We start from the raw sequence: 26,669 nt of genomic DNA on the forward strand, positions 1-26,669 counted from the left end.
TGGGGTCTACTCTACTCTGTCCACATTTCTCTCCCTCCACTCCTCTCTCCCCTTCTTTCTCTCTGTCATGTCCCACCCTCCTGCCCCTTTTCATTCTCTCCTCTCTTCCTCGTGTTCTCCTTCGCATCATTGGCCCAGACACGAACATAGCTGTGGATCACGTGAGGGGGGGGGTACGATGACAGTCATTTACAAGGGCCATTACAGTAGAGGCCAGTAGAATTTACCTGTCAGTATCATGTATGGTGGAACAGTGTGTGCGTCTTGTTGGTATTTAGGTTTAATCGAATTAAGTCCCTTGTATTACCCGTTCCCACGGTTGCCATGGTTATTAGAAAGTAGAAGACAAAGTCTAAATACACGACACGTCAGGAGTGTATGTGTATGTGCTTACATATTAAGTTTGAAGATGCCAACTAATTCTTTAATACCTAGATTTTATGGCCTTCTCGTGTGTAGTGCGTTGTATTTGGAAGCTTGATTTGAGATGCTCTTGAACGTAGATTTATATAAGATTTTATTTACATGTTGATGTATTATTTTTAGAACTCCATATTTGATTCTACATGACCTTCTTTTTTGTTTTTCAAGAACAGTTATATTTTATCTTGTAAATCTCAATAAGTCCTTAGAAAGACACTTGGTAATTCAGTTTCTATTTCGCTCGATGAATGCGGTTGTATTAATTCGAATCCCCCCCCCTCCCCCCATGTTTGCTAACTTTATACGCTGTGGTGAACACAATGAAGTTCCAGAGTTTTTTTATTTTGTTTTTTGTGTTTTGTGTTTCTTTTTTAAACAAACCATCAAAACAAAATGTGTGTGTCTGTGTGTGTGTGTGTCTATGTGTGTGTGTGTGACACCAAAGGATTTATTAACAGTAACGATGTCCCATCCAGAGGCCAGTGATTAAAGTCAAATGTTTGCATATTTCGGATGTTGCTTCAGAGTTGAAAATAATCTCGCCCTAACCTCCCGCTGGACAACGTGTGATGGCAAAGAGCAGGGTATGAACCCGAGACCACAGAGATGACCGAACGACTGTCCAGAGCGCATTCCATTATTTGACCTATAATTACAGTGTTATTCGAGAGATTACAAACATGCCACACATGTTACAAAAAAATGTCTGATTGCTAAAAGGGCAACTCTCAATCTCCTTACCAAGCCACAACTTCTTGAGGTTCAGTTTTAAAATTGGGTCGATGTGTTCCATCTTGTAAACTAAGTAATGCTGTTCTGGTAGACCCTGGTCCTGGTACAGTAGACCCAGGTCCCGGTACAGTAGACCCTGGCCAGGTACAGTAGACCCTGGTCCTGGTACAGCAGACCGTCGCTGTGTGTTCCTTCGGTTTACATTATGATGAAAGATCTAGAATTGGACAGGCAGACAGCAAGTATAAATGTTGAATACCACGCCCCAACTTCCTTACGCCCCCCACCCCCTCCACATGAATCAGAGATAAATGATGGCAGTGGAAAGTGGATGGGACAAGGCGCATGTCCTCGCGTGCACGGACCGTGAAAATGTACGAGGGCCAGTCTGGCAAGGTGGGTCACGTGACGCCGACATCTTCTCTCTGTCTCGTGGTCTCTACGGGGAGCTGGGAGGGGCAAGTCGTCACGACACCGCGGACAACCCTAGTCTTCGTGTCATGTCAACCTGGCTGCTAATAATCATAAAACAAAAGACAACACTGGCAAACTATCTCAACTGAGACCAAAAATAAAAATTCCACTTACTCCGTTTTTCGTTAAGAAATATGATAGCGAATAATTCTTAGGCCTAATAACATTAGGAAACATTACCAGATTTTTAAAACATAATAAATTTATTGTCTTTTTCTTTCAGGAAGCAGGGCAAATTGGTTAAAATGAGACATTTTTTTTTTTGTATACGGCCTCTGAAAATAGTTGTGCTGTTAAAAAAAACATGTTTGGGCATTTCTTAATTTCATCTTGAATAGTTGTAGGACTGCTGACAGAGTAAACGTGTGGTTATAACTGTAACATGGTGTGGTTATATAATATTAACAAGATATGGTTATGGCTATATTATGATGCAGTTATAACTGTAACAGAATGTGGTTATAACTGTAAGATGATGTAATACTTTCATAGTAAAGGAATATTATCAAAAGTTATCAGGAGATATGAATACAGACTATGAGCACAGATCACACGAGCTAAAGTTGTTTAGTGACAGGAAAACTAAGACCTGCACTGAGGACAACAAATGTGTCTTAAGTAAGTCCTAGGACCGTCCTTAAGAACTTTTAAAATAAAAAAGAAAAAGGGGGGGGGGGGGAAGGGGGGATTAGCGAGTGATGGAAGAGGCCTAAGTTTCTTTCAAAGTCAAAGTCCTGTCTTGGACATTATCTCAGTTTTGATAGGATGACCACTCCACAGAAAACTGGCAAAAATAAACAGAGGGTCTCAGTGGATGTCCACTCTGTTCTAGCCCTGTGTTGTCCTTCGTATGGAAGGGTAGGGTGGTGGTGGGGGGGGGGGGGGAGCAACATTTTGAGATGACAAAGTAGAAGCTAAATAGAAGAGGATGAAAGTGATCTATGAGGGGAGGGGCACTATGGATGGTGGTGGCTATTTCTGAAGCGCCATGGCAACTTTCTTAAGTTAATAGCTGGATAGAAAGAATTTTTTTTTTTTTTTGAAGCTTAAGTAGATTAAAAGTCTGTAGAACAACGAAGACGGTCTTCTTCTTGGAATTTATTGAAATATTTGTATGACGTGAGTGACAGCCGAGATACAAGTAGTGTAAGTATATCTTTTATTACTAACGACGTGTATTTATCGTAATATTATTTTCCTGTTAGACGAGACCTCTTGTAGTCGACTTCTTTTTGGTAAGACGCCAACAGAACGATGGTGAAAAGCTCTTTAGATATTCGACAGTTATGACGCGCGCAAAATGTCGAATTTTTAAGAACCTTTGAAAAATGTTTTTAATTTTAAACATTATAATGTAAATTTATAGGCCAAAACTACATTGCAAATACAACAGGTTTGTTCCTTGAAAAGAAAATATACTCCACAGATTTACAAAGTCGGACATGTGGGGAAGTGGCAGCAGAGAGCATTAACCAATCTAACTCAAACACTAATTCAACAAACATCTATTCAACCATCATCTAACTCAACACTAATTCAACAAACATCTATTCAACCATCATCTAACTCAACACTAATTCAACAAACATCTATTCAACCATCATCTAACTCAACACTAATTCAACCAACAGCTAACTCAACACTAATTCAACCAACATCTAACTAAACACTAATTCAACCAACATCTATTCAACCATCATCTAACTCAACACTAATTCAACCAACAGCTAACTCAACACTAATTCAACCAACATCTAACTAAACACTAATTCAACCAACATCTAACTCAACACGTCATCTGCCGCACTTATCTGTGGACGTCTCTCCTGAATAGCTCTTTAAAACATTTTCTTTTAAACTGTCTTTGTGCGGCTCCGAAGTTAAAGTGTTTTTTTTCCCTTTAAAGCAGACGGGGGCTAATAAGAAGTCAATCAAAAAGGACCCAAGAGCAGGGAAAGAGAAAGGAGACAGAAATACCCTCACTCCCCCCCCCCCAGATCTAATATTATTTTCCTCCCTTTTATTAGAGTTTACATTTTTGTGCCGTACAAGGCCAGAGATCCCAAACTAATTTGTGTCAGATTATGACATTCGCCGATTGTATAAGTGACATTGGAGCTTCACAAGACGTATGTGTACGGTGCTCTCTTTAATGACACACGAATGACATTTGACATGGGCGAGACACAAACAGAACGAAACACACGGGGTGGAAGAACTGCTGGAGAAAAACTTGAGGGGGGCGGCGGCGGGGGCCCACTTATCTCGGGAGCCCCCCAGAACAAAACAAAATGGCCCCCGTGTAGTATACACAGTCTGCTGAATATGTTTAGCAGAGAGGCTTTTTGACTCGCAGACAAATGGCCGCGAAATCCTTTGTTGTTAGATTCATTCAAGGTCAAAAGGCCGTGCAGAATTGACAGAAGTTAAACAAGCAATTTTTGTTAATGCGAGAGAAGTGTGTGTAAAAAAGTGTGTATGTGTGTGTCAGGATGCGTGTGGGAGGAAGCAAGGTAGGAGGATGTGTGTGTAGTCCAAAGAAGAAAAAAAAAGGTTTCTACTCTTTAAATCCTTAAAAAGAACAAATGTGTTGACTAGAACCTTCTAGAAATCTTTTCAAATACAACCGATGTTTATTGAGCGAAATAATTATTAAAGCGTTACATGGAAACTATGATTTGGAAAATAATTCGAAATATAAACTGTCCACAGTCATTGAACAACTGGCTAAGCAGAAGAACTCTTTCAGACGTCTCTTTCAAAGTTACGCTAGAACCCAAACCTAACTGCAGGACAACAGGCAATGATGGCGGGAGACCGGCGGGAGTGGTTCAAACTCGGGACCATAGTGACGAGATTCAAAGCTCGTACCACGTGGCTATGCCGAAGATCAAATTACCCAGGAGCAGTAAGTGCAAGTAATGGCTATGTAATAAAAAAACAAATGTCTTGGCCTTGTGGGGTGACGGGCAGTCCTTAAGCCATCAATTCTATCAAGTACCTAGTTATCTGTTTTGAAAAAGAAAATAAATGATTCAAATAAACCTAACATAATTCTAGAAGTTTTTCCAGACCGAAAGTCATGAAACGGAGTTGAACTTTCTTGACTTTTTGATTGAAGAGTTCTAGTTTCGGTTTAAACTCAAAAAGAACAAAATGTGAAAATATAAACTGCAGAAAAATGGCAAGATGGTTAACTGAGGGGGAACAAACTGTTGGACGTAGAGTAAGACTAGAAAGAGCGAGCGAGAGAGAGAGAGAGAGAGAATATAGAAGAGAGAAAAGACTTAGAATAGAGAGATAGAAAAGAATAGAGAAGATGGAGAGAGAAAAAAAGGGAGAAGACAGAAGAGGTTAGAGAGAGAGAGAAAGAGAGAGAGAGAGAGAGAGAAAGAGAGAGAGAGAGAGAGAGAGAGAAATGTCATGTAATACAGAAAACAAAACAAAAAAAAAAACTTGTCAGTCGTCTGCTATATTTAGTGGTTTGTTGTCCCATAAAGAATGAAATGCTAGAAGTCAGAGTTATTAATAAAACGGTAGACATTCTTTTAGGATTGCCCTACATTTTGTACAAAGATTTGTGTGTGTGTGTGTGTGCGCGTGCAAATGTCATATTAATCTAGATCAATTTCTTTTAGTAAATACAAAATAGTCAATTTTAAAGATTAAATAATATTTTTCTTTTTTTTTTTATCTTCGGACAAGAATGTTTCTATGGTTACGGTGGGAAGTGTTGGCGATTGGTTGTGAATGATGCAAGATAAGTGGCATTGTCGTCAGCGGTCTCATGTAGGACATAGGATTCCAGAACGCCAGACTGAAAAGACGTGTTATTGTAGTGAGCTGACTTTGTTAAGAATACCATTCTATAGTATTACTAACGTATTATGTCTATATTGCTATATATATATACATACATATAATGTTGTTTACAAAGAAGTTATTCAAGTTATTTTAAGTTTTAAAAGTTAAGATATAATACGCCTACAGCGGTTTGGATGTCCAGCAGCAGATTGGTGCTACCAGGTCAACGACTGTCCACAACATTGTCCAGCCAAGACACCAGGTGATTAGACCAACTTTGGCAGGGCATTGTTATCCTTTTATTAGAAGTAAAAGTATTATTGTAGATAATGGTGTTACGTTATTAGAGTTTTACAAATTCGGTAAAAACTTCACACCAGAATCAAAGTTGATCAATTGAGTCTTTTTGACAGAAAAATTATAATTTTTTATTGGAAAACCTTTCTCCAAATCAATATTACATTTGCAGTTGGGAAGACTAGGCAAAGATTTTACCTACGGCACGCAGGGCCGGCCCTAACAATTGCGGAGTCCTATGCTAATCTGATTGCGCGGGGCCCAGTCTGGGTAGGGATAAGCATAATGTCAATTTTAAGATTTTGTATTGGAAAAGACATTCGTCTTTGCAATACATTTTTATCAAATGAATTCTGACAATGCCGTTTTTTTTTATCGCGCATTGAAAGAGGTTCTAACTAAAGCAAAAGAGAGAGAGGAATGGAGAAAGATGGTTAGCGAGTCTTGCATGGTGCCCCAACGGTCCAATAGACTAAGGGATAGGTAAAGGTAAAGGTAAGGTAAAGGATTGCCCCCCAAAATGACAATTTTGTCTATTTTTCAGGAGATTTTTTTATGAGTTTTCATGTTTTAATAATTTCAGTTTTCATGGACGCTTTCGTATATTTTACAATTTCAAGAGATTTCCAGGAGGCCGCGAAAACCCTGTTATTATATACAAGTTATAATGTTTTAATTTAATAATGTACATCTAGAATTAGCGCGGTACCTATGAAGGTTGCAGTGGCCTAAGGCCGGCCCTCATGACAGGTAGTAACTTCTTAGCATTACGGAGTAACTCGAATGTAAATCTGGACAGAATGTTATCTGATGATGATTTGCGTCAATCTCGCAAGCCAGATTTTTAAGTATACCATAAGACTCGTTGTTTGTGCCTATTTGGCTAACGCCGTCTGCTGTTTGACAAGTTCTGTTTGACATGTTATAGAGGAGTTCTTTTAATACGGACAGTTTCCAGATTTTGGCACTCCGTCTCTCTCCCCCTCTTCCATTCTTAGTGATCCCAGCATGCACTGGAACGAACAGAATGATAATGATTGACATTTAGACAGCAACAAAGTTATCAGAGCCGATATAACAAAATTATCAGAGCCGATATAACAAAGTTATCATGCGGAATCGTAGCATACAAAGTTATCAGAGCCGATATAACAAAATTATCAGAGCCGATATAACAAAGTTATCATGCGGAATCGTAGCATAACTTTTTTAACTTAGAGCCATGGAGATCAGAGATTTTTTTTGTTTAATTCATGAAAAAGTAACATTGCATCTATTCACAGAGCATCATTTCAAATTATATATATATTAAAATATATAAAGAGAGATAAAGGGAGATAAAGAGAGAGAAAGAGAGACGGAGACATAAAAGGAGAGTTACATAAAAGAGAAAAGGAAGAGAGTGATTCAAAATGACTAAAAATGAATCAAGCACTACGACCCTAATACTATTTATACATACTAAATAGCTATCTACGATTATCGCAAGAAGAAAACATATATCTAAACATTGCCATACTCTACAAGTAGACACTGTATGCCCTAGAGACAGAAGGTAAGATCGTAAGGAGCTCACTTCTTATCATTTTATACGCCCTAAACATCCTTTGAAATGGCTCACAATAATTTATTGTAATCAGATTTGATCAGAAACCCAGACCGTGTATTGTAAGGTCGGCTAAGAAACAGCAGGAAAATAGTTGGCTCTGGTCACATGTCAACTCTCCACTTCTGGTCTAATTTCTTCCATTTGTTTAGTGCTCCATAAACTAAAGTCCAAATTTGAATGGACCATTATCTAAAACTGAGCACTCTACTTTCAGTTCCTATGATAAATGTTAAAATGTTTCCCTTGAGATTCCCTCCGACTTAATGAACACTAGATGAATCAACAACGTTCCCCCCCCCCCACTTTTATTTTCGTCTGCATCTCATTGTCTCACACTTGTTATCAATTCCAGTTGCCAGGTCTGCAGTCAAGAACAGGTGTTTAAATCTGATCTACCTTGGCAATCCATATTAATCGTCAATTATATGTACGAATGCTGGCAATACCGGGGGGGGGGGGGGGGGCTCCTCCATTTCATTTCATCAACAAAATCATCGCTCAGGTTTTCAGTTTAGACGAGAAGAGAAATAAAAATATGGACAATAAAAAATATAGGGAAAGGTAGGGGCGGGGAAGCTTCATAACAAAAATGCCCCTCTCTTGTTATTTTGTTTAGAGAAAGAAAGTCTGGATCAGAAGGAAGTAATTGAGAAATTTGGAAGCCATTAGTTTAACAATTATCTCCCTTAAGTTAGACATTTCTCTTGCAGACTGTAGAGTAGCTCTCAGTTCTTGGCATGACAAAATAAGATCTGTTTTGTCTACACTTAGTACTCGGTTTCATTTCAACCTCTGACCTTTTGTTTCCCTACATATTCTGTGTGGCCCAAACAATGTAGCCGGGTAGCGAACATTTTGTCATTAATCCAGAACAAACAAAATAAGTTTGTTGAAAAGTTGCTTCCCATCAAGCATCCAATCTATTTGACATTTCAACGGGTACTGCTAATTGCAGGCATATATAAGGAGCTATATGTCACCTGGAGACAATTATTACCTATAGCGATATTGACAAGAAAAATATTGATATTTTAAACAAAAATCATTTGCATTTGCATTCTTTTTTAATTTTCTAGTAAAAACTTCAGAGCTATAAAAGATGACATCACATCATCGACATACGAATGTGATAAGCTCGGTAATTATTTGAGGATTGTAATGACATTTAAATAGCAAAGAAAGAAATACAAAAGTAAGTGGTCTTGATCTAAAAGCTCGTATCTCATTTCTTAGTGTCCATCATCATAATAAGTCCAACACAGATACCACAAACATTTCTGAGTCGGTTAGGATATGTTGCATTAACAAACAAAGAAGTCCAGAATTCTAAACATAGAGGTCCAAAACAACTAACAGAGTAACCCATAATACCAAACATAGAAACCCATAATACCAAACAGAGAAACCCCGAAAACCGACATACGATAATGTGTGTGTGTGTGTGTGTGTGTGTGTGTGTGTGCTATGTTCCATGTACGGACAAGTCTCAGAATCAATGAGCACCATTTTGTTTTTCGATGGCTTCCCTTCATTCTAAAAGTAACAATCCTTCTTACAGATCCTTCTTTTTTTCTGGGACAGATGATGTTGACCTCATCTGTTACTACCGTCGACGGTTAATGAGTGTCATGTGACCGGCACAACTACTAACTAGTGTCAAGTGTAACCATTAGAGTTTGGTGGACTTGTAATTTGCCTACCAGTCCGAAGTAGTAAAAGTCCTTACGTTAAATGGACAGAATCTTGACACAAAAGTCTAAAGTCATCAGAGCTACATCACTGGACAAAGACTTTATTCAAGTGACTGACAATACACACCTTTAAAAGATTAAGTGTATATAAATATGATATTCTAACAAAACGACTTAATTGACTATTTAAACAGAATCTTTGTAGGCCTATGTATTTTGTGTTTCAAGTTGTTTTCAACAGAAACTTGATATGTTCAGGGTAGGCCTACTATTTTTACGAATTAATAAATAAACGACAAATCTCTGAAGCTAATAATATATGTATAGAATTCAGCAATACCCGAGCTGCTGCCAGTGAGTCACAACCAGCCCGTGAGATAGTGCATCTGGTCGCCCCCTCAAATCCTCGATAAAGCTGCTGGGAATCGGTTCCATTGAACTGGATGATCTTTTTTTTGGCGGTGATACAGCCCAAGACCTTGTGTCGGATATAGATGGGACCAACTTGCAGACAAAATTTTGGAATCTAGAATATAGAAATCTTTAGAAAAGAACTACTATACACAAATCTAGAAATCCAAACTCTCTATGCAATTCTATTATTTCTTTCGAAACAACACAATCCCACAATGCCACGAGTGATTTCCTGTCAATGTGTTTGTAAAGACTGGGGTAACTCTGCGACGTTTGAATTACTCTAGATTACGCCCCCTTCAATGTTTCACAAAGGCACTCACACACACGCCATCAAGGCTGCAACCGTCGCTACTTGTCACGGTAGGGCCTCCCTCCACAACGACACGTGCAGTAGATAAGACTCGTACTCTACCTCCAAGACAAATTTTCGTGAGTAAAAAACTATTCTCAGTTGAAGTGCTCGTCAGGCATGTTAGATTACAGACTAAAGTGAGTGGGTGTCATGGGGAATAGGGAGGAACAAATCAGGAGGGAGGAAATGAAAGTATTGCTGAGGATAAAGAGAGAGAAAGAAAGACGGAAAGAGGAGGAGGGAAGACAAAGAGAGAGAGGTGGGAAGAGGAAATAGACACAGAGAGAGAGAGAGAGAGAGAGAAGGAGAGTGAGAATAAACGGAGGGAAAGATAACAAGGGTGAGAGAGAGAAAAAAAAAAGAGAGAGAGAGAAGAGCTGGATTGAGACAAGAAAAATCAAGAACTGGATGTATCATAATGATAAGTCATTCCTCAGGTATGTAATATACTTATATATATACTTTCTTTTCGTATAACCGAGAGTATGTCGCGTAACAGACGGACTTGCTTTGAAATACGAATTTCGATGAGAGATTTGTATGATCTTGTTTTCTCTGTAAAAATCCACCTATTTCTTGTCTCCCCTTGCAGTACTTTGTAAGCTCTTTCTGGTTAGCACCGTATACTTGAACAAAAATGGGTAGAAATTTTCTAGGGCTATGGATAATATTTTTTCATTTGTGCACCATAACTATTTCAAATACCGATAGTCTAAAAATGTTAGTAACGATTGGTCCAATGGTAGTGCACTGGTCTCCAGATAGGAAATCGTCTAGGTGCTCATCTATGCTTTCTGAAGAAGAAAATGTGCCCTAAACTTGTCTAACAGTGCACTTTGCGTTTGTTTCCTAAACGTGTCTAACTGTGCACTTTGCGTTAGTTTTCTTAACTTGTCTAACTGTGCACTTTGCGTCAGTTTCCTAAACTTACCTAACAGTGCACTTTGTGTTAGTTTCCTAAACTTACCTAACAGTGCACTTTGTGTTAGTTTCCTAAACCTACCAAACTTTGAGTTAGTTTCCCTAAACTTACCTAACAGTGCACTTTGTGTTAGTTTCCTAAACCTACCAAACTTTGAGTTAGTTTCCCTAAACTTACCTAACAGTGTAGTTAGAGTTAGTTTCCTAAACTTACCTAATAGTGTAGTTTGAGTTAGTTTCCCTAAACTTGCCTAACAGTGTACTTTGAGTTAGTTTCCCTAAACTTGCCTAACAGTGTACTTTGAGTTAGTTTCCCTAAACTTGCCTAACAGTGTACTTTGAGTTAGTTTCCCTAAACTTGCCTAACAGTGTACTTTGAGTTAGTTTCCCTAAACTTGCCTAACAGTGTACTTTGAGTTAGTTTCCCTAAACTTGCCTAACAGTGTACTTTGAGCTAGTTTCCCTATACTTGCCTAACAGTGTACTTTGAGTTAGTTTCCCTAAACTTGCCTAACAGTGTACTTTGCGTTAGTTTCTTAAACTGAAAAATCCTTGGTCCACTACAACGTCCAGTTGTTTCAAGAGACCAACTGGTAACAAAAAGTACAAAAGCGGTAAAAAAAACACCCACAAAAACACCACAAAATAAAAACATGGGAAAGAAAAAACTGTTTGATGCAGACGAGTGGTCAACTCTTGACCTAACGGGTGTCTCTGGTCTGATAAGATGTCCCTTGTCCCTGATCCGCCCCACAATTTGAGTGGTCACATCTTATTGTCTAGTTCATAAGTCCTAGCTTAATCCAACACAGATACCATACACACTTGTAATTCGGTTGAGATAAAAATACAAATGTATAAGTCAAAGCCTAGAAACATGAAATACCAATAAACCAGACTTGTTTTTATGCGATGTTCCAGGAACGGACAAGTCTCGGAGATCCAGGTCACCATTTTGTTTTGATGCTTTTCTCCAAGCCGTGAGGTTTGCGCGCTGGACTTTCGTTCTGACATATCGATGGTCCCGGGTTCAAACTCTGCCCGCTCCCTTCCCCCGTGGTCCTGCGAGATGTTGGGACTAATTATCTTCAACCCCGAAGGAACATCCGAAAAATGTAAAACATTTTACAAACAAACAAACATTTCAAATCTAACGGCCAATAGGACATAGTATACTAAGCGCACCTTTTTCTATGGCTGTCGGTTAATGAGGGTGTCATGTGGTCAGCACAACGACATTAACACATTTACTTTTCCCATCTAGTGTCAGAGTTGGGTGGATTCTGGGAAGACCTAAATATCCCGAAGCTCTAGACCTAAGTCTTCACCGGAAGACACCTCAGATAAAAAGATATGTCTTGACCACTCGGTTACAGCGTCCCTATCTATCATGTTATCATTAGTGTCAAGGGGCCGGATAACATGGGCTGAAATGGTCAACGGGCCGTAGTTTGGGTATCACTGTACAATGATTAATATGAGCCTCAAAGGGGTGTGCTCATAACCAAAGTCGCTGGTCTTCTTAAGTGACGTAAGACTGGTCAGCTAAATACATCACACTTGGTCAAAGTACGTAAGACTGGTCAGCTAAACACATCACACTTGGTCAAAGTACGTAAGACTGGTCAGCTAAATACATCACACTTGGTCAAAGTATCTGTCAAGTGAAGTATGAATCAAACCCTGCGCAAGTTAACTTCACTGCGTCGCCGGTGACGCTGACCTCTGACCAATTTCCACTTTGATTAACGCCTCTTCAAGGGGAGAGCAGCAGCGGTATTAATCCCCAGTACATGATAACGCGGAAACATCTGCGGGATGTCCACTTCTCAAGCCATCCATTTCAGGCGACCGCACTCAAAGTTTACTCGTGAATTCAAATCAAGTCCTTGACCTTCATAGCGGCTGTGGGTGGACAACTCGAGGCCCTAAATCAGTTGTTGATTAAAAATTTTCTTGAAAAAGTCAACAAAATACGAATCTTTGAAGTTCAGTCCCAGAAGGCCGAAGCGGAATTTTTCATAACGACTTTGGCGTTCCATTTCACGAGCTCATTATCATACTGACCTTGGAAGGGGACTTAACTAAAGCAACACAAGCTTTTTTTTTTTAAACCTTTTTTTTTTCATCATTATCATAAAGAAGTTTGGCTTAATAGATAATTGAAATACTTTAGATACTATTGATACAATCTATGGGGAAGTTTCCTCAGTCTGTTCGGCCTTCGGCCTCGTCTATGACCCTAGCTTCTTGGGATGCTAGGCATCGGTAATAGGAATGTAACACATTTACATTTGCTTGAACTCCTACCAGACAGAACCGTTGTTTAGACAGGTCGATGGAGAGGAGATTTGGGGAGGGAGTCTCAAGTTTTCCATTGGACTCTTGGAACAATTACAAAGAAGAATATTAAAGCTGACGAGCGCGTGCTTTGGACCAATACGGGAACACGTTGTGGAGGTCCTCTACCAGTAGAGTGTTATATATTCTATCATAGTCAAGCAGTGTTATATATTCTATCGTAGTCAAGCAGTGTAATCATAGCAAGGTCTTCGATTCCAAAACATAAGGGTAAGTGCATTGTTTACTACAAACAGCGACAATGTTCTGGTCTGCATTATTTATGTGCTTTTTTTGTTGTCTATAGAGAAAATAAACTACAGAACTAAGATACATATCTAACATATAATTTCAATGAAACATTTTTATAAGGGTGTCCCGCAACAAATATTTGATGTATTTCTCTTGCAACATAGAGTTATTTACCTAGGTTTAGATTTATTTACCTAGAATTAGATTTATTTACCTAGATTTAGATGTATTTACCTAGAATTAGATTTATTTACCTAGACTTAGATTTATTTACATAGACTTAGATTTATTTACATAGAATTAGATTTATTTACCTAGATTTAGATTTATTTACCTAGATTTATTTACCTAGATTTAGATTTATTTACCTAGATTTAGATTTATTTACCTAGAATTAGATTTATTTACCTAGATTTAGATTTATTTACCTAGATTGAGATTTATTTACCTAGATTTATTTACCTAGATTTATTTACCTAGATTTAGATTTATTTACCTAGATTGAGATTTATTTACCTAGATTGAGATTTATTTACCAAGATTTATTTACGTATGTAGTTCAGTTGAAGTGTCGGTTAATATATTTCCTTCGTTTGTAGCGCTGTCAGGCCAATGATGCGTGAACTCGATTGCTGGCCCCCAGCTGTAAATCAGACAATTTTCTTCCCGTGAGCAAATCCATGCTTTGTTCCGATTAGCGGGGCGCTGTGATGTAGGCCCACTTCAAGGGGCCCTCAACTAGTCGCTAAATGCGACAGAAATAATATGGTATATCATGATGGGGGTGGGAGGGGGGCGTCTCTTGTAACGTCTATTTATTCCACGTGGTATTTTGTCCCATATAAAGAGAAACTTTGCTTACGGTGAATTGTGTGGGATTTACATTAAGCAGCTTGAATATTATGTACGCATTGAATGTTTTATTTATAGAGAGAGGGATGCACGTGGACGGGAATGTCATAGGGCTCGTTCTACGACTGAAGGAGGCCAAAACATATAGAGAGATAATGAAAAGAAGATAGCACAACGCACGCACGCACGCACATAGCCACCGAAGAAACCCAAAGACATGGAGATGATTGGATGGATCTCATTGAACTGATTTCAAGCTAACTACGTTTAGGTCAAGGGTCACAGTGTTGAGACTCAGTTCTAAACACATCGAACACATTCAAGTGAAGTAGTCAAACAAAACAACGTAGACTAGCCGCGTCTGGCCGGGGGGGGGGGGGGGGGGGGGTTTGTGCTTTGGACTCTGCCCACAGACATCTTGCGGAATGTTTAGGCTACAACGTGATCATTTTCAATCCTGAAGGAATATCCGAATCATGCAAAACAAACAAGTGTGTATAAGATTGTTCTTGGGATTACACTTTTGTTTATTTAGAAAGAATAAGAAAATGAAACACAAAATGATACATGGAATACATCGCAACATGACAACAAGTCAATCTCATGCTGGCTCTAGGCACGGACTGAGTCAATCTTTTCAAGCGCTGTTATGTTTTGCTTGTTGGTTACGGACTCAGTCACTCGCGCTTGTTGTTCACAGAGCAGAATGTCATCCCAATGCTACATCCTTAAGATATATTATAGAGTTATAGTTATAGTGACACGGTGGTAGTATATAGCATTAGGAAAACTTGGCTGGCATATTAGGGTTAGGGTTAGACGAGTAGCTGTGTGCGGCTTCCACGCTTCAATTATCTGTCACATTCGTTCTTAATCTAATATATAAAACAGAAAGTAAGGCGTATGTATGTATGTATGTCCCACATAGAAATCAAAAACCGTTTGACCAATCTTCATAAAACTTGGCATAAATATTCCTTGGATCATGGCGGAGACCATAATGTTTGTTTAATGTCTCTACCACTACCGGAGGGACCTTAACATAGACAAAAGTACCTAATTGTATCTCTATTAACAAAAAACGAAACTTTTTAACAAAACATGTAAACCCGTTTTCACAGTATCTTGTATTTGATATGAATATGTCAGCTGAATTGGTAAACCCATTATCACACTATACTTTAATTTTGATGGCAGAATAAAAAAAAATTGTGAAGGGAACATTCTCCATGTGTGACATAGATCTAAATTCAAACCACTAGATCAGTAATACCAAAATAAGGCCCGCAAGCTGCGGGTCATATCCGGCTAGTATAGAAATAAACAAAAAATGTTATGCCAGGCTAAGACTCCAAAGTATTTAAAGATTGAGTCTCTATCGCAATCACGACAAGCACACAAGCAATCATGACGCACTTTCTGGTGAGACGAAGATCTGCAAATGTTTTACTCTTTATAGCAGAAACAATTTTGGCGGGCTTTTTAAAGTCTAAAACTCGCTCTAGAGGCCTGAATAACTTTAAAAAAAGCAATACGCGTGGCTTGCAATTTAGTTTCTCCAGTAGCATCTGCTTCTGTGTTTCCAAAGAGACCACACAAAAAGTATAAATGCCAAACTGCATATGTGTGTCTGCGTGTGTGAAGAAACTATTAGGGTGAAGTAGGTAAATATCTCAAGAGAGGAGAGCTCTAAAGAAAGGGAGCTAACTTTGTATGACACTAATTATTCTCCATGGGACGGGGGCTGGGGATCTTTTTTGTTTTTTAGGGGGGGGGGGGGTGGGAGTAAATTATAACACAGATTTCTTTGAACCATTTAGAAGGTCCCTAAATGAAGGTGGTACGTATACGTGAGCAGACGAGAGCATGAACACACAAGGAGGCGGGGATACGAGTTTACATTTAGTCTGTGTGCAGTAGGTATATAGTTTGCAGATGTGTGAGTAATTGTGTGTGTGTGTGTGCTGAAGATAAAGAAGAGATTATGCTTGTGGATTTGGGGGGGGGGGGGGGAAAGGAGAGGCAATACAACAGGTGCAAAAAGAATAGATATCTTAAAGGTCATTAATGATCCGTCGAATGTCATTGACTTGTCGTTTCCAGACGCCTAACTCTGGGTCAGTTTACGTCTGCTGATGGTCAAACTATTAAACGACGTATGTTTCTCGCCTGGGCCAGGAAGCGAAGATAATTGATGCGTGAACGCCCCACACAGCTGCCCAACACTTCTCTACCACGCACCGATGTCCAGCGGAGAAAAAGCCACACACATAGTGAGTGTTAAGAGAATTATTGCATTTTGTCTTTAAACCGGAAGTGACTTTTATATTATATGTACACTTGGAGTTAGTATGGTATCAAAAGGTATACATTCAATTCAATAATGACCCAGAGGTTAAGTAGAAAAGCGCTTGGATTCCGAAATGACAGGTCCCGGGTTCGAATCCTAGTGAAGACTGGTATTTTTAATTTTGGGATTTTTAGGGTTCCTCTGGGTTCACCCAGCTTGAATGGGTACCTAACATACGTTGGGGAAAAGTAATAGGGGTTGGTCGTTGTGTTGGCCACATGACAACCTCGTTAACCATGGGCCACAAAAAACAGATGACCTTGACATCATCTGTTCTATATGGAGAAAGACGTCGACAGAGCATGTGTGGTGCCCCAACGGTTCCACAGACAATAGGATAGGTAAAGGTGAAGGTGAAATCTAATCGGATGTATGAATTCTCTTGGTTGAAACAATCATTCCAAGCCTACCGCGAACTTTGCTGTGATGCAGTGTTACACAAACTACGACCAGCGGGCTATATACGGCTTACTACGGGATGCACTCCGCTCCTTTGACTGATAAGCCCACAGTGCATAACGGAGTCGTAGAAACTCGGTTCCATTTGGTCATCGGAAGTTTGCTCCTAAGTCAGATAAGGTTAAGACTCCACTACTGTCATGAGTTTGTGACACGATATTTGTTTTTTTTTTTAAATCCCATTAAGCTCTCAATAAAATCTTACAACTAAATGTATTACTCTCTCTCTGTGAGAAAAATTAATAAACTAAATAAATGGAAATGTCTTCGATTCCAAAGATCAAGGATGAGTGCAGAATTTCATGTGACTACGCCAACCCATTTGCGACCCTCATATTTTGTCACATCTAATGCAGACAAAGTCGTTGTCCGCAGATGGTCTATTTTAATTTTCTTTTCGTCTTTGGCGCCTGTCTTCGGGCTTTTCATTGGGCTTCAAATGTGTGTCCCGCGGCATTCATGAGAGAAGTGTCTCTTTCAGTGGCCATCAACAGCGGACTACTTTCCTCTATGCCAGTGAGGGCAAAATGGTGCCTGAGTAGATCTTTTTAGCGATTCCAGGGGCACCTCTATAACGTCCTCTTTTGAGCTCGCCAAAAAGATCGCCTTTTGGTATGTGTTCGTCCCCCAAAAGGATAAATGTTCGACCCAGCGCAGCTATCCAATGGTAAGTAGTGCTTCTAAACTTTCTGCACCGGCCTATATTTCTAAGCACTAAACTTTCTGCACCGGCCTATATTTCTATCATTTTTTTCCCCACCTAAAATCTTTATTCAAGTGCCAAAAGTGTTTTTGAAATTCATTTTAAATGTGCTTAAAATGTGCTAAAAATGTGCTTGTAACTAAACTCTCGTGTTTTATTTCAACTTTGGACGATATCGCCACCCACTTGACTATAAAGAGGAGCTAACTTTGGGGGTGATATTATGACGCAATTGAGTTTCATGCCAAACCAGACACAAAGGTTTATCAACAGCATCTTGCATTTTTTTAAATTTACAGAGCAAACGTGAGTTTCTGTTAGCATGCACAGTAATTACACACAACCACACAGGTGTGCATATTAATGTTTGACACAACAGAAAGGTAAACAGGTCTGCGCAATGTTTTAATACATATCTGTGTCTTGCCAACACATTGGCTCACATCTGCTAATTGTATCCCTTGAATTATGCCCTGCTGTGATCAGGTTATTCAATATAAAAAAAAACAAACCCAACTCGATTACAAAATTAAAAATAAAAATACATTTTTTTTTGTTTGCATTTGCATTATATTAACATATAGAGTCAGTCCCTGCGGTTCAGTAGTAAATATCATTATTTGACCTCCAATTAATTATATAATTCAAAGTTGTATACTTTATCTGCCATTGTCTGTGCACCTTTCTACCTATCCATCTGTGCCTGCCCCAGACCTCGTCTCTGTCTTTGTGTCTCGCTGCCCGCTCCAATCCTTGTCTCTGTCTGTCTCTGTATGTTTCTTTTTCTCTTTCTCTCTGTCTTTGTCACTGCACCCTCTCTCTCTCTCTCTCTCTCTCTCTCTCTCTCGTCTCTCTCATTGACGCTCCACTCTGTTTCTCTTTGTGGTCTTTCTGTCTTTTCAAAAACCTTAAGTTCCTAACAATGATTAATTCCCATATAAAACAGAAAATTAGAGAAGGAGATAAATAAGTAAACATATATATTTTGTATTACTAATTTTTCCATTACAGCCCAACATAACTAACACCCTGTACGGCAGTGCTAAACAACGGAAGAGAACAGCACACAATTTTTTCTTTGGCACAGTCTGCTAAAGAGCTGACAGCTCAGCAGCAAAAAGCTGGCTAGAAGAAGTATTGCTCTTATTTTAAAACAAGAGCAAGACGCCCAGGCCAGGAGTCGATGTGCCATGAAGTACAAACAAAACAACTCGGGCACCAATTTAGAATAATGACTTTGAACAGTTTTTTTTTCGTTCTTCTACAAATAACTGACCAAAGTTAAACTTAATGATCTAATATAATATGTAATATATGTAGCAGTAGTCCTAAGACTCGGATGTGTGCATCATAAACATGTGAACAATAGTACATAGACTTTCTGGCTTCAGCAATTCAATTCTCATGTTCTGATAACAATCAAGCGGTTAGAAATTGCCAATCTATTTATTGGAAAGTGAACAAATATTTATTCTTCTGATAATATTTTTTTCCCTTTGTTGGTGATTATGGGAAAAGAGCAAGAGAGAGAGAGAGAGAGAGAGAATAAGAGAGGGAGAGAGAGAGAGAGCGAGAGAGAGAGAATAAGAGAGGGAGAGAGAGAGAGAGAGAGAGAGAGAGAAAGAGAAAATTTTACAATATGGCAAGGTAAGTAATTCAGTAAATAGAAATGAAAGTAACAGTATGGGATTTACCTCCCTTGGTAAATAACTACCCAAAGAAAAAATGTGTACTGAATTAATTAGGAAAAAAACACTACATGACTACAAATATGAATTGGTATAATTCTATTTATGTAGTGATTACTTATTTAAACTGAATATTATAATTACACAAATAATGTATAGAGAAGAACTTATCGTTATAGAGCTTGAGTCTAACTTAACCTAGTCTTAGTCAAAATATAAATATTGTTCAGCCCTTTCCGGGCTTCGTACAAATAATTCTCACTCTACAAATAATACCAAACACCTTCAGTAAATTGCACAAATTAACGGGATATCACAACGATTTCTCATACATTAATGACATATAGTACTACTCATGACAAAGTAAGACCTTGCACATCATTAAAAAAAAAAAGAGACTTACATAGGGTCCAGTAGATCGCCTTGGTCAGTATCCTGATTGAGAAATTTGTTTGACGATGTTGGAGTTTGTGACGCTACATGACCTGCAGATAAAGTCAAACATAAATATTGACTCTTATATTTGACTCACAGCTAAATGAGAAGCGAATTGAGCTCCTGGCTATAAGTGCCCCAAAAAATTGGTAGAAAAAAAAATTAAAAAAGGTTAAGTACTTAAATATTCTATCTAGTAAATAAAACTTAGATATCATTAGTCAAAAATTAAAAAAAAATAAATTTTTTTTTGGGGGGGAGGGAAGGCGGGGAGGGGAGTTGTGTGTGTGTGTGTGTGTGTGAGAGAGAGAGAGAGAGAGAGAGAGAGAGAGATTGAATTAAAGGGAAGGTACTCTTGAGAGCTTTGTCTAAGTAAAAATGTATACTCGATTAAATCCCTTTGAACATTTTTTTCTCTTATTGTATACGTTTGATAATCTTCCTTCAGTACCATTCAGCCCTATGATGATATATCTAGTTAAGGACTCGAGTAAGGGCCTTCTATTTAACTCACACATCTTAGCATGACATATGATGCTATTTTTGTTAGTTCGAGTTCAGTTGGCAATTGAAAATGTCTCAGTAATAGTCAATAACAAACTACAGCAATAACAAGAAATGTAAAGCCCTTGTGGTGAAGGTTGATGAGTATTATTTATAAAAGCAGTAATTATAATGGGGTATAAATGACGTGTATTGCAAAGCTGTATTATACTGTTACGACATTATAAGTAAGAAACTGGAATTTAAGATAGGATAAGGTAATTTTTATCGGTCCAAACAAATGGAAATTCCGTTTGACCACCTCTGCATAACCACTGTAACAAAAACAATATAGATACACATTCGAACAACATTCACACACAAAACACAGACACACTCACAACTCGCGCTTTATGAATTAGACTTCTATGCACTTCTTGATGACGACACATGAACGTGTAAAACTCTGACCGAAAGTGGAATAAAGTAGTTTTCATATCTGTGGAAAGGAGAAGACCACTTCGTCCAGATCTGATGTAACAGTGGTTTAATAGGTGCAGGTTGTCTTTAAGAATCGTCTGTCTTTTGGAAAGGCGTCTTTCATGAAAAAGTTCTTCAAGAGATGGTAGCTGTGTTGCTTGTTTAATTCGTTTATTTCTATGTCTTTGTGTCAGTGAAGTCTTACCATACCAGGTAGGTGATGGCAAAGTTGATTAGACTGCTGATGGTTGCTGCATATAACATTTGTATCTAGTAGTTTTCTAGATTTAAAAATTTCTTAGCTTTCTAGGATAGAAGAGTCGTTGCTGAATTCTGGTGTAAAGATTTACTCTCATTTTGATATTTAAAATCAGCCTTAATATTATACCCGCTCACTTAGTTTTTATTACTTTAAATTGAATTTTAAAAAGTTTAAAATTTCTATTCTTCGTGGGAATTTTAATTTCTGAGTGTATTGTTCCCAAGCCGATAATGACATCAAGCTATAAATAAATTAACTCCACTCGTTGAACTCTTCAGTCAAGAAAGAATATTAATTAAAAAAAAACCAACCAGTTACACTATTAATTCTCTCTTGTCGGTTGAAGTATCCTCGTTGATAAATATGTGATTGTGTGAGTGTTGATACATACGTGTAGGAGTGTGTTGATCTATGTGTTGATGGGACGATGATATATGACGTGACGCCCAGTTGAGCAACTACTTAGCTTAAAAAAAAATGTCTTCCACTGAGGCTGACGATGTAGCAGATATTTCGAATCCACTTGAAATGATTTATGACTTGAGGCCGGATAATGTTTTGACTGAATCATTGAGTAGTATAGTCAGAGTTTTAATACTTACTGATTAGTTGATAGAGTAATGTATACAAAATGTAACACTTTGGAACAGTTTGAAATGAGAGATCTTGAGGAGTGCAGAAGTGAGCAAACGTGTCGCGGTAATTATGTGCCGCGGGTGTGTGTGTGTGGGTGTGTGTGAGCGTGTATATAGGTGTCGAGTTTCCCAAAACCATACAGTTAGTGGAGGGGAGGTATAGTGCAAGGGCGTGAGGCGGCTAGGAAACATGTTAGGGATAACTTGATTTTCATGTCCTGCGCCACAGCTGTTGATTTATTAGGAGAGTGTGTGGCATTGTGTGTTGCTACGTGTGTCTGTGTGTAGATGTGAACGTATAACTGTGACAATAAAAAGCTGAATAAAATAAAGACAACACAAACTATTTCCTCAATCAATCAATCAATCAATCAATCAATCAATCAATCTATCTATCTATCAGTCTAGATAATCTTCCTATCTAAGTGACGTATATACAACTAGGTGGCCACTTGAGGACCGATGTCGGATAACGGAACCCAACGTTGTGATATGAAGTGTAAGAGAAACGTCCAGTATACGCCACTTGAAAGCAAAACATTTGAACTGCGTTTCAAAATTTGGCTAGTGTGTTTTTTTGTGTGTTTAGAAACTTGAGGATGCACTTTTATCCCTTCTGCCGGTTTCATTTTTCCGAGGCCTGGACCCGAGATGTGAAAAGGGAAAGGGGGGGGGGGTGAGAGGGTGTAAGCAGTGTGGAGCTACAACAACAAGGTAGCATCTGCACTCATGAGCACCGCGGATACTCAACATGATACGTCGTTCTGACTAGGCCCCACACAGAAATACTGAGAACCTTCAGCAGCTGGATAGTTTTTTTCACCTTTACTTATTCTTATAACAGATATAACATAATTGTGTGTGTGTGTGTGTCTAGAGATAAGTTGCACCTCCACATCTACTGGGTGGGGGGATGAGGGGTTGAAAAGGAAGTGAGATCCAGGTGTGAGATAGATCTAATTTAATTTTCTAGATAGATATTTAGGAGGGCAAAAAGTTTTCAAATTTGTGAAAATTAGTTTGCGTTTTTTTCCGCTTTATTTTGAATCCTACATTTCTATGATCGAATGAAATACTTATATTGACCCTCCTGAAAGTACCCTGTACCCAAGCAAGTGTGTATAGCTGTAGTCGTTAGATTTAAACAGAAGAGTATGATTTTGATTGGTCAAACATGTAACGAATGTGAGTTATGTGATGTATTTTTGATCTTCGATCTTCCAAGTCAAATTGATTTAGAAACAAATCAAACCATCAGTTTCAATTTAAAGTGATTCAAGATGATGGCACTGAGATGGCACAGACCAGGTCATGGCGAACTGGTCAAGTGGGAGGACGAAAGCTATTGCTTAGTGAAATTCTTTTTCTTTTCCCTCAAATCAAAAAACAAGAAACTAAAGCCGTTAATATTTTGACTTTTTTTTTTAAAGTGTGTATTAAAAAGAACACAAAAGTTCTACGACAACGTCATGCTGCAGTCACACTACGCTGGGAGGTAGAGTTTGGGATCTCTAGCGTCTCTAGCAGTTGGAAAGAAAAATGGGCGGGAAATGAACACCTCCATAAATCAAACATCGAGTGCCAGAAATTACTTTAGCGACTTGGGCCAACGCGTGCGTGCACGCATCTGTGCGTGAGTGTGCGCTTCGAAAGCATGCCCTGTCAAAATGAACGGCTTCCTATGGATTGTAATCCTACCGGCGCCCACCTGCAACTTGGGCGCCCTTAGATAACATCTTCGCCACGTAGGGACCAATTTATTGCAGATATTCGAGAAGGCACTAAAAACGAGCCCGGCGGGGAAAAAAAACCCCCAAACATAATGTATTTGGCAATTAAACGAATTCGGCCAATAAATTTGTAAGGGTTGGACAACGATAGCGATGACAAATGAAACATGATAGAAACAAATGAAACAGGATAGAAACAAATGTTGATAGGAAACATTAATTTCTTTTGCCACAGAAGAACAAATTAATTTCTTTTTCAGCGGGTCATATCTCAGAATATTTACGTCAAGTTTTTTTTTTTAATACATAAGGAGAAAGAATCGGAAGTGACGTCATTCACTGCGAGATGTTATGGACAGTTTGACAACATATATATCAACTCACTCCATCTGTTTTGTTCACGTTATTTCTACCAACAAAACACGAATCAATTCTAACAATTAGCAATTAATTAATTAATTAGTGGTAATTTATTGATTTTGTTTTATATAAAAGAGGGAAGAGTATTTTAAAAATGTTTTGCTTGATTTTTTTTAGTTGGATTGGAAGAAAGAAACTTGAGTGAACTCCATGCTAGAACAACCCACAATCCATCGTATGAAACAAAACAAAATAAACAAAACTTTCTTAGAATTTGTATCATCCTTAGATCCAGTTTCTGCGATATTGTGAACGATTAGTTGATAATTATAGTCCTCTTGATAACTAAAGTTGACCAAACGTAGAAGACAGTGGTAGCACTACAGACAAACGTACAAGACAGTGGTAGCACTACAGACAAACGTACAAGACAGTGGTAGCACTACAGACAAACGTAGAAGACAGTGGTAGCACTACAGACAAACGTACAAGACAGTGGTAGCACTACAGACAAACGTACAAGACAATGGTAGCACTACAGACAAACGTACAAGACAGTGGTAGCACTACAGACAAACGTAGAAGACAGTGGTAGCACTACAGACAAACGTAGAAGACAGTGGTAGCACTACAGACAAACGTACAAGACAGTGGTAGCACTACAGACAAACGTAGAAGACAGTGGTAGCACTACAGACAAGATCTGATAGACGACGGTAACCAACACGATTGACATTAACACTATTTGTAAAACGAAGCGACTAGTTTTGAAATGTGGCTATGAAGTACAAAAAAAAAAAAAGGAATAGGTTCCCCTTTTGGACCTTTCAGAGCAGATGATGTAAAGGTCATCTGCTACTGTAGACCACAATTAACTTAGGTGACATGTGGCCAACACAACGACCAACCGACTTTTGCAAAGTATGTCGGAATGTTGAAAACCCATTAGAGTTGACTCAGGGGCCCCAAAAGGTTCCAACTCCCAGTTTTCACCGAGATTCGAAGTTGACACCGCTCGGTTCGAAAGCCAAGCGCTTTACCACTCAGTCTCCGGGCTCCCTGTCAATGATTTGGTTGATTCAATTTACTACAAATGTATTTTCACTAGTTTGTAATCGTCAATGGAGCCCTATCATTAGTTACTGTATCCACTTGTGGCATGGCAACAGTTGTTTCCTCAACTCTCGTGTCCTAGTCAAGTTTCACAGCCAAAGAAATGAAACAAATGCACCGAGAATTATAAATCAATGTTTCATAAAAACAAAAAAAAACGTAAAAAATAACCTCTGACTTGCTTGTGAGCAGTCTGATAAGAGAAGGTCGATTACCGTTCAGAGTGGAGTACCCATAAAGTTGAAGTACTCACGGGACTAACTTGAAATTCTGGCCAGGAGGTGCACAGATACGAATTGATTACTTGGGAAATTAGTTTTAGTTTTATAACTCTTTACCTTTTTTGTTTCGTTGATACTAGCGTCACACCCCGGCTTTCACTAGATACATTTTAGATTTGAACAAAACAAAACGTTAATTAGTCACTAAGTAGCAAGAGGTTAGTGTGTTAATACAGAATTAGTCGCTAGTATACCAAATAGTAGGAGGCGCGGTGGCTGAGCGGTAAAGAGCGAGTTCGAATCCTGGTGAAGACTGGGATATTTAATTTCGGGATCTTTGGGCGCCTCTGAGTCCACCCAGCTCTAATGGGTACCCAACATTAGTTGGGGAAAAGTAAAGGCGGTTGGTCGTTGTGCTGGCCACATGACACCCTCGTTGACGGTTGGCCAGAGAATCAGATGAACTTTACATTATCTGTCCTATAGACCACAAAGTCTGAAAGGGGAACTATACCAAATAGTATGAGGTTAGTATTTTAATACAGAACCTGATTTATCTATTCAGATTTGTTTTATAATCTTAGTAATAAGCCATATTAATTTGTCTGATTTTTTAAATTATTTCATCAATATGAGGATTCCATGTTTATTATTCACTTATAATAACATTTCGGTATTGTGAATTTTTAGTCTAAAGAAACTGATTTGTTATGTATAAAATAAGTAGTTTTTATTTATTTTAGTTTTTTAAATTAATTCCTACTGTTAACTCACTAGTTCTTCAGAGTGGTCACTGAAAAGATGGAAGGTGGTCAAAAGACACTGGATGAAAGCTCAAATGAAAATTTTAAATAATTTACTTCAAGCTAAAATAGTGTACCTACTAGTAGGGCTGGATAGTTTAAGTTGATAGAGCGTAGGGCTATGAGGCTAATGGGTTCGAGCTCAACACTGGTCTTTTTTATTCTCTTTTCTTTTTCAATGACAAATCAAATATAAATGTTGACTTATAACTATATCTATATTAGGTCACCAAAAGAAAGGAAACAGATTTTAAAAAAAAAGGTATCTTACATATTTTAAAATAATTCATAAATATGTTTGTGCAATGTTTTGTTCCTTTTACTGCAGACACCAGACTGAGCAGAACGGACAAGTATGGACGTTTGAACAAAGTCTACATGAGCTTGTCCTGACCAGAGATCATTTGTATATCTAATCTGAATAGTAGATGTACAGAATGCCCAGACTGTTTCGTTTTGTTATTGTCTAAACCTTTTTGGAAACAGAAGTCTATTGGTAAGTAGGGACTATGTCCGGGGTCAGCCGAGTTCAACAGGTGCCTCAGTGCGATGCTGTACACACACGGAGCTGAGAGATGATGAACGGTGCTAATCAACGCGCGGCGTGCAGATTTGTGTTTGAAATGTGCACGTCACCTGACCACAGCCATTGTGTAATACGTAGAAAGGTCAACACGTGTGGATGACGTCACGCATTAATGCACCCACAGAGTATCGGTGCATATCTGGGTGTATGCATACATATATATCTATCTAATATATAAAGTAGAATGTGAGGCGAAT

The 26,669-nt window shown here is 38.5% G+C and overlaps 1 protein-coding gene across 4 annotated transcripts in view; it reads right to left on the minus strand.

The window, feature by feature from the left end:
• LOC106059290 (inactive tyrosine-protein kinase transmembrane receptor ROR1-like) overlaps positions 1 to 26,669 on the minus strand; it is a 348,350-nt gene that overhangs the window by 157,010 nt on the left and 164,671 nt on the right. For all 4 annotated transcript variants that reach the window (XM_013216882.2, XM_013216876.2, XM_013216872.2 and 1 more), the window contains exon 4: positions 19,768 to 19,849. In XM_013216882.2, coding sequence (XP_013072336.2) covers positions 19,768 to 19,849 — 82 coding nt within the window. The remainder of the gene's footprint in view (positions 1 to 19,767; positions 19,850 to 26,669) is intronic.

This window comes from Biomphalaria glabrata, chromosome 5 (assembly GCF_947242115.1).
Source record: "Biomphalaria glabrata chromosome 5, xgBioGlab47.1, whole genome shotgun sequence".
Classification (NCBI taxonomy): Eukaryota; Metazoa; Mollusca; class Gastropoda; family Planorbidae; genus Biomphalaria; species Biomphalaria glabrata.